The 13,941-nt window shown below is 39.8% G+C and overlaps 1 protein-coding gene across 2 annotated transcripts in view; it reads left to right on the top strand.

Moving 5' to 3' along the window:
- Positions 1 to 13,669, top strand: part of LOC125308004 (mitogen-activated protein kinase kinase kinase kinase 5) — a 38,407-nt gene extending 24,738 nt beyond the window's left edge. Inside the window, exons 27-32 of one of the 2 annotated variants that reach the window (XM_048264190.1) lie at positions 3,374 to 3,477; positions 9,964 to 10,141; positions 10,260 to 10,328; positions 11,865 to 11,957; positions 12,110 to 12,236; positions 12,384 to 13,669. In XM_048264190.1, the coding sequence (XP_048120147.1) occupies positions 3,374 to 3,477; positions 9,964 to 10,141; positions 10,260 to 10,328; positions 11,865 to 11,957; positions 12,110 to 12,236; positions 12,384 to 12,480 (668 nt within the window). In that variant the 3' untranslated portion in view covers positions 12,481 to 13,669. Of the gene's footprint in view, positions 1 to 3,373; positions 3,478 to 9,963; positions 10,142 to 10,259; positions 10,329 to 11,864; positions 11,958 to 12,109; positions 12,237 to 12,383 lie in introns of those variants that run through there. The other variant, XM_048264191.1, reaches the window with a different exon arrangement.
- The last annotated feature ends 272 nt before the right edge of the window (positions 13,670 to 13,941 follow it).

Below are 13,941 nucleotides of genomic sequence, written 5' to 3'. Positions count from 1 at the left end.
AAATCACTGTGTGTTACTATTTTTGTCATTTTCCTTAGGAAAAATATATATTCTTTGCTTTCTTCTTGTCTCAGGGATTAACGTAATACTGTTACTTGAAATGAAAACACAAAAATAATTTTTGGTAATGTCTGCCTGTAGAGCACTCAAGAAACCAAGCAGAAAAATTCTGACATTCTTTTACATTGTTTATTTTAGGGCTGGGACAACGCGTCGACGCAAAAAATACATCAACGCGAAATATGAGCGTCGATTCATCAAGCATAACGTGTGCTGCTAAATATTTTTAATCTTACACCTTCAGTGTTTTCCATACGTTGACTAATCTGTGGCTGGGCACCACGAAATCAAAACCGGTGTTACATGGCAACTGGCTCCCATGTTAACTGGCTGCGTTGATGACGTTTCATGATTGATGACGAGTCTTTGACAGATGTGACCGCTTGCAGATTTGTCACTTTCTGATATACTACAGACGCACACAAATATGCATGACATGTTTAAAAGTCAAAATTGTATGTAGTACTACATGCATTGGACCATGAATATGCCACCCAAAAAACAAACACCTAAATTAACTCCACGTGGGTATCGAACCACGAATAAATTGACCTGTTTTCTTGGTAATAGTGTCTATCCACTTGCGCCACGAACCAGCTGACGGTACTCACAGAAATTGACTTCAGTTGTATGATTAAACGAAGTCAGCTAACGTTATTATAATATATAATATATTATATTACAAGTTAACATAGCTGTTCATGTTATCTGGCTACCATGTTATCATGCTACCGTTGCCCAAGCCATTTAGTAGGCCTTCAAAGTATCATGGTTAAGTTTTACAAACGTTTCACTGAGGTTAGGCTGTGGCCGCCCCTACCTGAAGTGTCTGTAGAGCCACATGAACCTCAGCAAATAAATTAAATTAAAATGTGTTGCCTAATTGTCTATCCTTTTGTCCAGCCTATTCTTTTAAGAATTCAGTTCATGAAACACAGGCATTGAAACGCACATTGCAATGGGCAGGAGAAGTCTATAACGTGTCCATATTTTACACAAACTTTGAGCACAGTGAGAGTCAAAACTCTTAGGCTTATAGGCTATTAACGTTAATGTTGCTGACATGTAAACATGGGTTTGATGGGTTTTTTTATACTTTATTTCCCAATTCTCAATTTGGTGCTTCTCCTGTGGCACAACAGGTTAATGCCTTTAAATTGCTTTTTCATGCAGTCGACATGGGTTCAATCCTCCTCGTCACACGTTTTTTTATTATTATTTATTTATTTTTAGACCAGCAACGCTTCCTCAATTTAGGCTACAGATACTAGGTGGCCACAGAGAGCCTGACCAGCAGTCAGAGTGAAATGTTTGAAAACTGAACAAATGATACTTTGAAGACCTACTGGCTTGGGCAACTGCTGTAGCAAGACAACACCATCAGCCGTGTTAACTTGCTACAATCATCAGCTGACTTCTTCTAATTGTATAGACTAAGTCAAGTAAATTTCCATATGATTTATCAGCTGTTTCGTGGCGCAAGTAGGAGTGGAGTTATTATTTGGGTATTTATTTTTTTGGTGGCATATTCATGGTCCAGTATATATAGCGTACTACAGACAATTTTGACATTTAAATATGTCATGCATATTTGTATTTGTTCGTCTCCAGTTTCCATCAGAAAGTAACAAATCTGCAAGCGGCCACATCTGTCAAAGAAACGTCATCACTCGTGAAACGTCATCAACGCAGCCAGTTAACATGGGTGCCAGTTGCCATGTAACACCGGCCATCACACGTTGATGTTCTATGTTGTAGGCCTACTATTTAAATTAAAGATAAGATAATTTCATTGAGCCACTTTTTACTCACACAGCCTTTCCTCGCCCCGCTCGCTCGCTCTCGTAACGAGCCCGCTGCTCCTCCTCTGCATGTGCATTTAACAAAATATTCACGATTGTTAAAGTATTGTTGTTGCCACATAGAAGCACTGCATAGAACACAGTGGGCTAAATTGCTATTAAATCTGCTTAGCATCGTGACCATGCTGCGTAAATTTGTTCAAAACTGCTGCATTAAAGTTAAAGTAAACTCTGTTAAGGTCTTATCACAGCATAGTACATTGAGGAGACTAAACTAAGTTAAGTTACAGTATGCAATCAAGCAGTATCTCAAAGCTAACGTTAGAATACTGTTTGGATGTCAAGTTTAGCATGCTTACTTGAAGCTTGTTTTCGTTATGCAGGACTCATTTTATTGACTCTGAATGTTTGCAAAATCCTGATGTAAATGGAAAAGTGTTTTCCAAGACTTAAAAGTGCTTATCCAAAGGAGAATTACAAACCGTTATTTGAACTAACTACGTTATGAATTGCATCCACACATCAGCAGCCTTTTAACCATACTGTGCATGTTAATGTTAATTGCAAAGATTCCCACACGAACGTCTTAAAATGACAGGCACTCAATTAGACATACACTACTGAACTTTATTGAATGCTACCTCTGACTAAGAATGCATTACTTTGCACTTGTATAGTCTTTTATTTTGTAATCTTAAAAGCAATAAACATATTGCAATGTTAAAGAATTCATGTTTTTTCATTCAGATATGTAAATAAACATGTAGAAGTTGCTATTAGTGAATTAATGGGGAGATAATCGAATCGAAATCGAACTGAAAAAATGAATCGTTAGATTAATCGATGCATCGAAAAAATAATTGCTAGATTAATCGTTTAAAAAATAATCGTTTATCCCAGCCCTAGTTTAGGCTATTTATTGTTTTTTCATTACTATGAGGTGGTCCGTCAAGCTTTATCCAGCACCCCCCTGCCCATCACGTAAATTAGATAGGAATAATGTTTTTTCATTACATTTGTAACACTCATTGCAAATGTTAATTCTAAGTCATTAACTTGACCATAATTGGATAACTAGAGCCATTGTATCACTTTTTATAGTTTGGAGGTGATCATGTCTTTAATGCTGTGGATAAATTGAAAAGAAATATGCTTTTGAAAATGTTATAGTGGAAAAGGCACCTGTCTCATACAGTAGAATGACACTTCACTCATTCTCATCACAGATGCCTTGTAAGACCATCACATTTCAAACTTGCATATGACGTGTTTCGGGGCGTGCCTTCTTCAGTGTGCAGACTGAAGTGCACACTGAAGAAGGCACGCGCCAAAACGCGTCTGTGCAAATAAAAGTGTATGCATAGTGCGGACTCTCTCCTACTTTACTTTACGTATTCTAGGCCAGCACTCTTAAAGTATAAAAGTAGACACATCGAGTGAAGCCTGCTCCTATCCTCACTAAACTTGCATATGAAAAATATAAGGCATGTTGTGCTATACTTTGTCTTCAGCCAGAAACCAGCTACGAGATTGTGTGTTTCTGTGTGGTGCGTTGGATTCCAGTGTGGTGTTGCTGCAATGGTATGAACCCATGCACAAGTTCATGCTCATCAAGGTCAGTGGATCTCTTGCCTTTTTTAATGAGCTTAATTTAAAAGAACATGCTAACCTTTTGAAAAATTTGCTTCTTTACTGTCCCTTTGAGCTATAGGTTATCTGGACTAACCCACTTCCAATTAATTATGCTAAGCTAGGCTAACATTGTCTAGAACAGCGTTTCTCAAACTGTGGGTCGCGACCCACTACTGGGTTGCGGAGACATGCCAGGTGGGGCGCGAACTGACGTGAAAAACAGGAGTTTTTTTAATTGATTTTTTTCTACAGCCTGGGCCCAGGTAGCACCCGATGCGCAATGGACGCACTGTGTTATTCACAGGGAAGCGCTCGTGTCAAGGCAGCTTAGTTAGTCCCGACCTACAGTGGGTCCCGGTTAAAAATTGACACTTCATTCACGATCAATGTGATTCACGCAGCTGGGTGAAATGTAAGTACAACTGCAGCCGCTTGGGGGCAGCATAGTCCGCTGTGGTGTTCCGCGGTTGAACCGGACGGAGCGTTCGACAGCAAGGGCTGTGATTGGCCGAGTTTTCAGTGTGTTTCTCTGTGTTTTTAGCAGCCCCTGCAACATGCTAGTCCACTGTAGCCTATAAGCTTTGTACATAATGTTAAACATAGTTTTGGATTCAGTGGCAAGATTTCTTGATTGTACAGTGCCTGTCTCCCAGTAATGTTTTAAAATGAGAGCTTCGTCAGCTGGCAGTAGGCTACTTTGTCGGCAGTCATGAGAAGTTCGCTTGCTAACAGAACATAAATATGCTGCCTAGAAACCTCGTGAATAGTTCTGATTTTTTTTTACTACACTAACGAGGTTGAAATATAGCCTTTGCCTACAACATCTCCTTAACAGTAATGTTAACAAATTGTCATATGACAAAGGAAAACGAATTCGGTCACTCAAGACTGTGCCACAGCAACCAGTGTAGGCTACAGTCCTACCCAATAGGCTTACTCAAAGCAGATAGCGTTGTCTGACTGTCGATTGGGTTAATGCACGTATTTCCAGAACCGGTCTGCAACTTTCAGGCAGTTCTGAGTTCGAATCTAGGCAGGAGCAGAGCCATATAAAGGCCTAGGCCTATTGTTATCATTTTTTGCAAGGTGTTGCTCCTAGTGATGTTTTGCACTTTTGCCTCATGTGTTTTCAGGTTTGAGGGCTTTTTTTGGCAAGACTGACCTTAGTTAGACTCTGCATATGTTATTTCTCCGTATGGAAAATAAAGTCAATTTTTGACACACGTCTGTTATTAGTTAAATAACAAGTGTTGCTTGTTAAAACATGTAACTAGTGAAACTCAAATGATTTTAGAAATATTTAGCCAAAGCCAAAAAGTGTTAGATAGATAGATAGATAGATAGATAGATACTTTATTGATCCCCAGGGGAAATTCAAGGTCTCAGCAGCATACATACAAGACAAACACATTCTTTAACAGCAGAAGAGTAATTCAAGTAGAATAAAGAAAATTAAGAAGACATCTGAGCTGCACCGGCGTCTCTCCTCTCTAAAATATCTGTCCTGACTTTGTCTACCAAAAAGTGTTACTTTGTGCCCCGCGCTCCCCCACTGCTTGTGAAAGAAGGGGGTGGGGGAGGGGGGCTTAACGTGAAAACGCTTAATGTCCCAAAACGGCAACAAGTCATAATGGTAAGCTGCAGGAAGTGGGGGGAGGGTATGGGATGACCAGAGCCGTCTTCGCTGTGCTATTCAGAAAGCATCTTCTACTGTCTTTCCAGGCGAACACAGCTCGTTACCATAGCCTATCGAGTGCCTTAACAGATAGGCTCTGCTCTTGGGTTTGGCCTCACAGCGAACTCAACCCTCTTGTTGCTTGCAGTTTGTTAAACAAAGCGATGCAGATTACATTATTTATTTCTGATTAATTGCGTCTTTTGATGTCTTTTGCAACATCTGCTTGTTAGGCTGGGCTACTGTCAATGTCTGTACAGGTAAATGTTCAGCAATTGCTGGTGTAGGCCTACAGGCTATAATCAATTAGGGACTGTTCGTTATTTATTTAAGGGGCTACCGGAGGAGTTTTTGGAGCGTTAGTCAAAAAAGACGTGACTCACCGGGACTGAAACAAACCTGTCAACTTTTCCCGGGTTTATCGCGTATTTTAACTTTTTCCTCGCTGTCTTCGGAGGAGCTGCAGGGCCGTTGCAAGGGGGTGCGAGGCCCAGTGCGAACTTGACAGATGCATGAACTTACGTGCATGAAATCATGCGATAGCTTACTTAACACATAGCCAAGGCTACCGTCGGTGTATTTTAATAGTAGCCTAGGCTAATATGCTACACCAGCTTGTCTTTAAGAGGGGAAATTGTATAGCCTATAACATTAGCTGAGTCACATATTTGGCCATATGGTGTTTAGCCTATCATAGGCTACATCACGAAACCAAATAGTGTAACAAAGGCGAACACTTTAACAGGGGAAATTAATTGGGCATGAATCATTGTGCTAAACGGTATTTGTCAATGAGCAGAAACACACGACATTCAAACTGTTGATAAGATGTGCACTATGGAAACTGGTCTGTAGGCCTGTAACATTGGACAAATAAATGACACTGACTCGCCATATCCTGAAAAAAAACATTGTCTTGCTTTGCCGCAAACTCAGCAATGAAATCATTTGCCAGTTTTCAGGTAGCCTAACGTCTTTTTCAATTCATAGAAGGGAGAGCCCTTTCTCTCATGTGACATTGAGGTGCGCAAATAGTTTTTAATAGCCTAGCCTGTTCAACTTCGAAAAGCTTCGTTCACCCGATGCCAGTCACTGATCGCAATTTCAAATTTCGGAAAGCTTCGTTCAATCTTTTTAAGTTTTAAGTGCAGTAGGCCCATATCTGCCCCCTTTGGAATTATATCTCGAGCCTATTATAAGGTCCAGTGCGTTATGTCCTGGGATTCGGACGTGCTCAAAAATAAAAGAAAACGTTTTTTATAGATGGTTATGAGAAGCAATATGAGTCTGAACTCCGTGTCATTCAGACTCAACCCTCTTGTTGATATTTTTCGTTGTCGCTTGAACGTCGGCAAGCAGGCATGTTGCGGTTGCAATTTAAGTGAAATTTCTACAGTAGGCTAGGCCTACAACATGCAACATGCTTGTTAGGCTGGGCTACTGTCAATGCACTTGTACAGGTAAATGCCCCTGCTGAAAGTCTCATGCGCTTATCGTTACACTATTAAATCTATAAGTAACCGTGACAAATAGGGTAAGATATATAAACTCACGCTATTGTATTATCATATATGTTTGGTAATGGCTCACTGCGTCATGGAAGCGGTTAAGTCAAGTCGCATCAAAAATAGTAGTGGCAGAACTCCCAAGTGACACCTTGTGGTTGTTTGTGTCAACTGCAGTTTGTGCCATTTCTGCTGAGAAAATGGGGTGCGTGATTCATGAAGGAACCCGTCTAAACTTAACTGGGACCCACTGTACATGAGAATGGATCCATTTAATGCAGCGATGTTGGTATTTCATTGAATATATTGTACAATGCTGTAAAATGGCCTATGCTTCCTAATATGTTGCTGGAAAACAGAAATATGTGTGTTATGTATTTATTTATTATTATATCTGCAGCACCAGCTGATTTTAACTCTGTTGAAGAGGATATATTTAGAACTTGTCATTATTTCAATAAATTTGACAATTTTAAGCTTGCCCTACCACTTTCTTAGAGCGATGTGGGACAGGTGGGGCTCGAGAATGCCCCCTTGATCAAAGTGGGGAATGAAAGAAAAAGTTTAAGAATCATTGATCTAGTTTGTTAACTACCACAGTCACGAGTTGGGTCGCGATAGTCTGTCATTTTTAAAAAGTGGGTCCCCAGAAAAAAAGTTTGAGAAACACTGGTCTAGAAGGTAGAGGGAAGAAGCCAAAAAGTTGCCATGGTCCTTTAAAGGGTCATGCCACAAGAAATCATTTTTTCCTTGATTCCTTTGACGATTTGACTAGGGGCCATGCTTTTAAAAGTGGACTTTTCATTTTCTTGCCTGTAATGACCATAGAAAGGAAATGATCATAGAGCACTGGTCAATTACAAAAGCACATGGTTTACATTGTAACTGTTCACATTTAATATAGGACCACCCATAGTAATCTGAATCAAGCTGGAACGATAGCAATCAGCAATCTAGCTGTGTGCTGGCTTGTCTAGTTGTGCTGGGTGTTGTCTAGTTGTTGTCGTTCAAGGAACACGCCACCCAATGTCAGTATTAATAAGTTCTTACCTTTAACTTTCACGAGTTGAGTCATACCTCTCCCGTGTCGGTACGTGCACTCAAACACTCTGGCGGGCGGCGCGAATGTGTTAGCATGTTGCTATCAAAAAACCAAAGTTTTTTGACCAATTTGTTTGTTTTAATGTATATGGGTGATGCGGCGCTGCTGACGTGAGGCTAGAAAGCTCTTGCCTGTTGTAAAAAGACTGATCCAATGCAGCAAATATATTAAAAGGCCAAAGTCCTACATTGGGGTTACATGCGGCTATTCCGACATGCCGCTACTTAGACATTGGCGTCTAATTGTCGAAGTGGCGGCATTAACATTCATTTTCAAGCGTCCCACTACTGCAACATTTTTTTCTCCATTGTCGGAGTAGCGACACTTGACCTTTTTTTCAAACGTCCTGCCATTCCGACACGAGGTCATTAACAGTGGCGTAGCCAGGAATTTTCAACAGAGTGGACTTATGCGAAGTAGGCCTAAGGTCAGTGTTCAAATTACCATAGGGCCCGGTAGTGCCCCGCCCCCTTAGTTCTGGCCAGGGCACTACTAGTTCTGCTCGAAATCACCAGTGGAAAAAAGTTAAAAGGAATGTATGTCGAGGAGTATCGGGACTTTAAAATGCAATAGCCTTTGTTATTAGGCTGATGTCATATATTTAATTTTAATAAACTGGCTACCCTGCTTATTATAATCTATTGGATGTTGAACACCCCCCCCCAAGTGGGCCGGTGGGCCTTTATTTTTTTATTCCAATATGGGCAGTATAGCCTAGGCCTACAGTAATCGTCCCAACTTTAAACAACACACAATTTCATCACAGCTCAGACGATTCATGGAAAAAAAACAATAAAAGGCTACATTGATAAATAGCAGAGGCAACAGGATTGGATTGGAAAAACATTGTTTGGAGTGGATGGCGGGTGGATTGTTGATGTAGCTGCAGGTGCAGATGACATGACTACAGCTCATCCATGCATCTAGGATGTTGGAATTTGATAGGATACAGGAACTGCAGAGATAAATTGAAAATGAGGATTGGTAATGTCGGAATAGCGGTACTAAAAAAATCGAGTAGGGGCATGTCTAAATAGAGGCATGTCGTAATAACGGGATGTTGTAATAGAGGGTTGTCGTAATAACGGAAATGTTGCCATCTCGATTGCCAAGTGTGCTCAATTTCGTCGCCGTTTAAAAAAAAACAAACAAAAAAAACATAGTCCAGTATTTCTTTTGAAATTGAAATGAAGTTGTATGGACTGGACTATGTTTTTTTTTTGTTTTTTTTAAACGGCGACGAAATTGTTAATTTCCAGAGCACACTTGGCAATCGACTCCTACGGACTTTCCCCTAAAGATGGCAGCAAAGATGGCAACATTTCCGGAAAGGTACTGGCTTGATGAAATTCATTCTGGACTCTCTATCCGACCACATAAAGACCTCGGGATACTTCGATTTGGCTTTAGGGACCCTCTACTCACTACCACGTAAGTGCAATGTTGTTTGGAACTGTAGAAGAGGTATAAAAATATTGTTTTGTAGCAGCGAAATAATATGCCCTTCTCACTTCCACGCTAACGAGCTTTGACTAAAAACAGTAACATCGAACTTTCTCAAAACACATCCGAATGACATGATTTGGATGTCAACTCAACGTATGTACTCCCAATCATCTGTAAATCGATCTAAAGTGCATTTTACTCTGGATAATTCCTTTAAGGGGTGCATCATTTCAAAAGGATGTGACATTTATGTTTCAACACATTTAATTTTCGGGAACAACAAAGAAGCAGCACTACTGTTTATAATTGTCCAGAACCAATGGTGATATTTGTTGGCTTTAGCCAAACCTTTCACTAGCCCTAGCCACTTTGTGCCTTGTTCACGTTAGCACGCCATTCATTTAGCACGCCATTTAACACTTCTGCAATAATGTGCATGCACGCATGGTGTGAGGAGATATTGCTGTCAAAACTGCCCATGTTTAACTGGCCTGATGGTACCTGTATTTTGTCCTGCATTTTTGCTATAGATTTGCTATCATTGGAATTTATGATATAGGCCTACATAAAAATGGTTATTCCTTCATATGTTGTCGCTTTTTCTGGTTAATTTCTTAATGTTAAATGGACACATATACTGTAGCAATTTTGAATGAATATCAGACCCATATGATTTTATTTACTACTCTTGTGGTTCCCTCCAACTTTTTAATGTTATTTGGCATGATTTATATTTCACAGACATTTGATTTCCCACTGCCTACTCCTTTGAGAGTGTTTGAGATGGTGGTGGTACCAGATCAGGAATACCCACTTGTTTGCATTGGAGTAACCAAGGGTAACAGTCCAGACCAGCCTGTTCAACTAAACACCATCAACCTCAACTCTAATACTTCCTGGTTTACTGGCACAGGTCTAGGTAACAATCATAGTAGATTCTCTCACTCTACGAAGACAGAGTTTGTTGATGTCATGTCCACAATGGTATTTCTATGTGTGTGTGTGTGTGTGTGTGTGTGTGGTTCTGAAATTCACAGAGGCCTGCTGTGCAGATACAGTGCAAGTTATCCAGCTGGACATAAGCACACTACTTGTGCTCATTGATAGTAAGTTTTCTTGTTTCTGATCGTGACTGTTAATACTGATGTAATAGTAGGGAGCAGCTACAGTACACATTACTGCAGAAGTCAGTGAAAAACTGCAGGTGTCTTGTGTGTTTGTGCTTTGGTGCTATCTGTAAAGGGCTGTACTGGAATGAAGTACTCCAAAACTGTGAGAATAGGCTACCTGGTAACGTGACAATAGTACCATATACCATGAGTGAACAGCTAAATGAATAAATGTAAATGTTAAAGGCAACCTTTAACCCTTTAAAGGCACTGTCAAAATTAACACGTTAATCACTGCGATTCATTTTGAAATACATAATGCGTTACAAAATAGTAATGCAATTAATGCATTGTGTTTACCTATTTCCTTTGTGATGGGCTGATGTCATGTACCGGAAGCTCCAAAACCTGAAGCCGCAAGCCTGAGAGTTTATTTTACTGTCCATGGAGTTAGCTGAAGATAGAGAGGAACCGCGAGGAGCTTGTAGGCGAAAAGTTTCAGTTTAAAAAGTTGCCTGATGTAAGCACAGTGATCAGTGCTGCCGCTACCACCACACGCATCACGCACTGTGCGTAGGGCACCAAGACACAGAAGAGGGACATAAATATAATAGAGTACCGTGTGACGTTTTGTTTCCATGACGGTATCACTGGATCTAAACAAACTTTCGAAGTGGCTTAAATAGCATCGAATGTAGACATGTGGCATCATTTCTAGCTAACAAATTGTTTTAAACGTAGGCTATAGCCATTTAAACATGTTTTACCTGCTAGGCAGCAGCTTAGCCACATAAGACGGATTCCCTGGCAGGTGTAATTGAAAGAAACAAAATTCCAGGATATTGCACGTCTGTTAACAACTGTTAACTGGCGGCTGTTAAGAGTGATGTTTTTTGCCAAAAAAATAAAGCCAAAACAGGTCTGTAAATTTAAGGATTTTAACCACATGCTGTGAAGTTACATGCAGGTCTCTTTTATGGAGAAAAAAGGGTGGAGGTGTAAAAAAATATACTGACGTCTTAGAAACGTTGTAAAATTATTGACATAGATTAAACTACTCAACTATTTAACTGTTCAGCCATTTCAACTGTCAGTTGTTACCAACTGTTTCCTCTGCCCAAAACTGTTTTCAAATAAAAGTTTGTTTTGCATTTTTATGCACTAGTAATTTCCTTGAAATTAATTTTCTTGTCAATTTTGTGATTTATGTTGTATTTAATATGCCATTTAAGAAGCTTGTCTTTAGGGAGAATTTACTTTTTAATCATGATTAATCTAATTTAGATGAATTCATTTTAAAATATGAGATTAATCAGTTAAAAATGTTTTGTTTGACAGCCCTATTTTTTACCTTAACTTAATATTTCCAAAATAATTTTGATGGCACATAACCTCATAACATGATGAACAGCACTTCTGCCATTGTCTGAGTGGCCCTCTATGCGATTACTGACCTAGCAACTTTCTGTGTTCGAGTAGAACCCTGAGAGCAAATCTTATTTAGTGCTGCTTTAACTGTACCTCTCTTGACAGGCTCGGCTTATTTTGTGAACCTGGAAGGCTCTGTGAGGAGTCAGAGGAGGTTACAGTCTGAGGTGTCCTTTCACTTGAGTGTGGAAGCAATTGGTAAGATTAAGCATCAACATCCTCTAACTTTCCTTGATAGTCTCTAACATGTTTATCTCTTAATGTCTATCTGAACTTTGTAGTGTTAGTGCAAACAATAATTAATCAGTCACAGTCTATCAGCCTTCATTCTCTCTTGCTCTGTGGCTTAGTGTACTTTGAAGGTACTTTGCTGGCCTTGTGGCGGCATGGCTGGCAGCGGAGAGGAGAGAACTTTTCTGAGATTCTTCAGGAGACCACAAACCGTAGGAGGACCTATCGCCTTGTTGGGTCAGACAAGTATGTGTGTGCATATTGAATACACACAGTAATAATAACTAAGCAACCAGTCCGCTGATGCACTTGAAAAAAAAGTTGCTAAATGTACATTGCACAAAACATTTGAATTGTTTGAAATAACTTTGGTTAAATACTTTCCTCCCTCAGAATGGTTGTGTTGGAAACAAGACCTACCGAGGACCACTCTGGTCACTGCAACCTGTATATTCTGGAAATTGCTGAGCGCTTCATTCCCGTACCTTGAGGTGTTTGTTGCATACAAGTGGAATCATGGAGGAATCTCTATTTCCCTCATGTTGAACTTTTACATAAACTGGGATATTATAATAATCTCACTGAACTATATACACCCAAGGGACTGAACACATCTGCTGCCTTAAGGATCCCCCACGAACCACGTGTACCATCTTTGTCTAGTGTCAACCAAAGTATACTAATGTATGGAGTATCCTATGATCTATGTCTCCCTGTGCACTCTTACTAACATGCAGCTGTGAGAGGCAATGAAGGGACTTGTTCTGGCTAATATGTACTTGGACTGCTTCTGGTGGATATCTGAATTTATCTGGAGTTGGAGAGGTTGTTTATCAGTGAGGAGACGCTGAGTTTTTGTGGTACCACAGGAAGAAAAAGACACATCCTATGCCCTCGGAAATGCCCACAAGAACACTATAAACATTTCCATCTTCATGCAGTGATTGGCTAGATGGCAACATTTTGCCTCAAATGTTTGAAGGCAATGCCCCACAACAAGTTAAACCTCATCAATACCATCTACAGTACTTGTCCAGAAATTCTACCAACTGTCATGACCAGTACTATTTTCATGAAGCCCTGATAGTGCCTCTCTGTATTTACACCAGTCACTGTGCAATGTTCATTTTTCCAAGACCTCTACTATATAACCAGTGTTAAGCCTCTTCATGTAGCAGTGTCATACCAGCCAAACAGGAACCGTAGGATATGAAAACTACTCCTACATTGGTTACTACACTGAGGGGCAGATGTATGCACATTTGTGAGTGCAGCATAAACAGTGACTTCACTAGTCTGCAGAAACCATACACTGTGCCTCTTAATTTGCTGAACAGTAATTCTACTCCACTTAAAACATACTCAAACAATTTGTGCAGATATCACAAACAAATAACAAAAGTCAGGCACAGGTAAGTGGATGACTTGCTGAAGTGAAAGTAGTCATTACTTTCTTGTCATTAAGAGGCAAAGAAAATTGAACGTTGCTTTTGACATGACACAAATAAACAAATCTGATGCTCTGAATACTGATTCCATTCTTTCTGAAAGTTTATCCTATCCACCTTATTCCTGAAACTGTTAGTATTCGGACTTTCTACTCTCTTCCAGTTTTCATCTTCCAAGTTCTGACCGGTCCAGTCTGTTTACAGTACTGAATAAACACACATTGACTTGTTGGTAGCGTATATATTTCTTATTAAAGGTAATATCATCAGTATAAGTATTACTGTGGTATATCATCTTGATGATGATACCCACATTGCTTTTAAAGCCTGCTGAAGATTTGGCTAACTTACCAGCCACCAGAAATGATTACATAATGTCCAGTTAACTTCATCAACATTGTCAATCCTCTGAATGTGTATACAAATGTATTGGTTTAACCCATTTGACTTAGAATAGGGATGGACAATATATCGGCGGGTGATATATTATTGGCCATTGTTAG

Source organism: Alosa alosa, chromosome 15 (genome assembly GCF_017589495.1).
Source record: "Alosa alosa isolate M-15738 ecotype Scorff River chromosome 15, AALO_Geno_1.1, whole genome shotgun sequence".
Taxonomy (NCBI): domain Eukaryota; kingdom Metazoa; phylum Chordata; class Actinopteri; order Clupeiformes; family Clupeidae; genus Alosa; species Alosa alosa.
The sequence above is the reverse complement of the archived record's forward strand: the minus strand, read 5'-3'. Positions and strand labels throughout refer to the sequence as shown.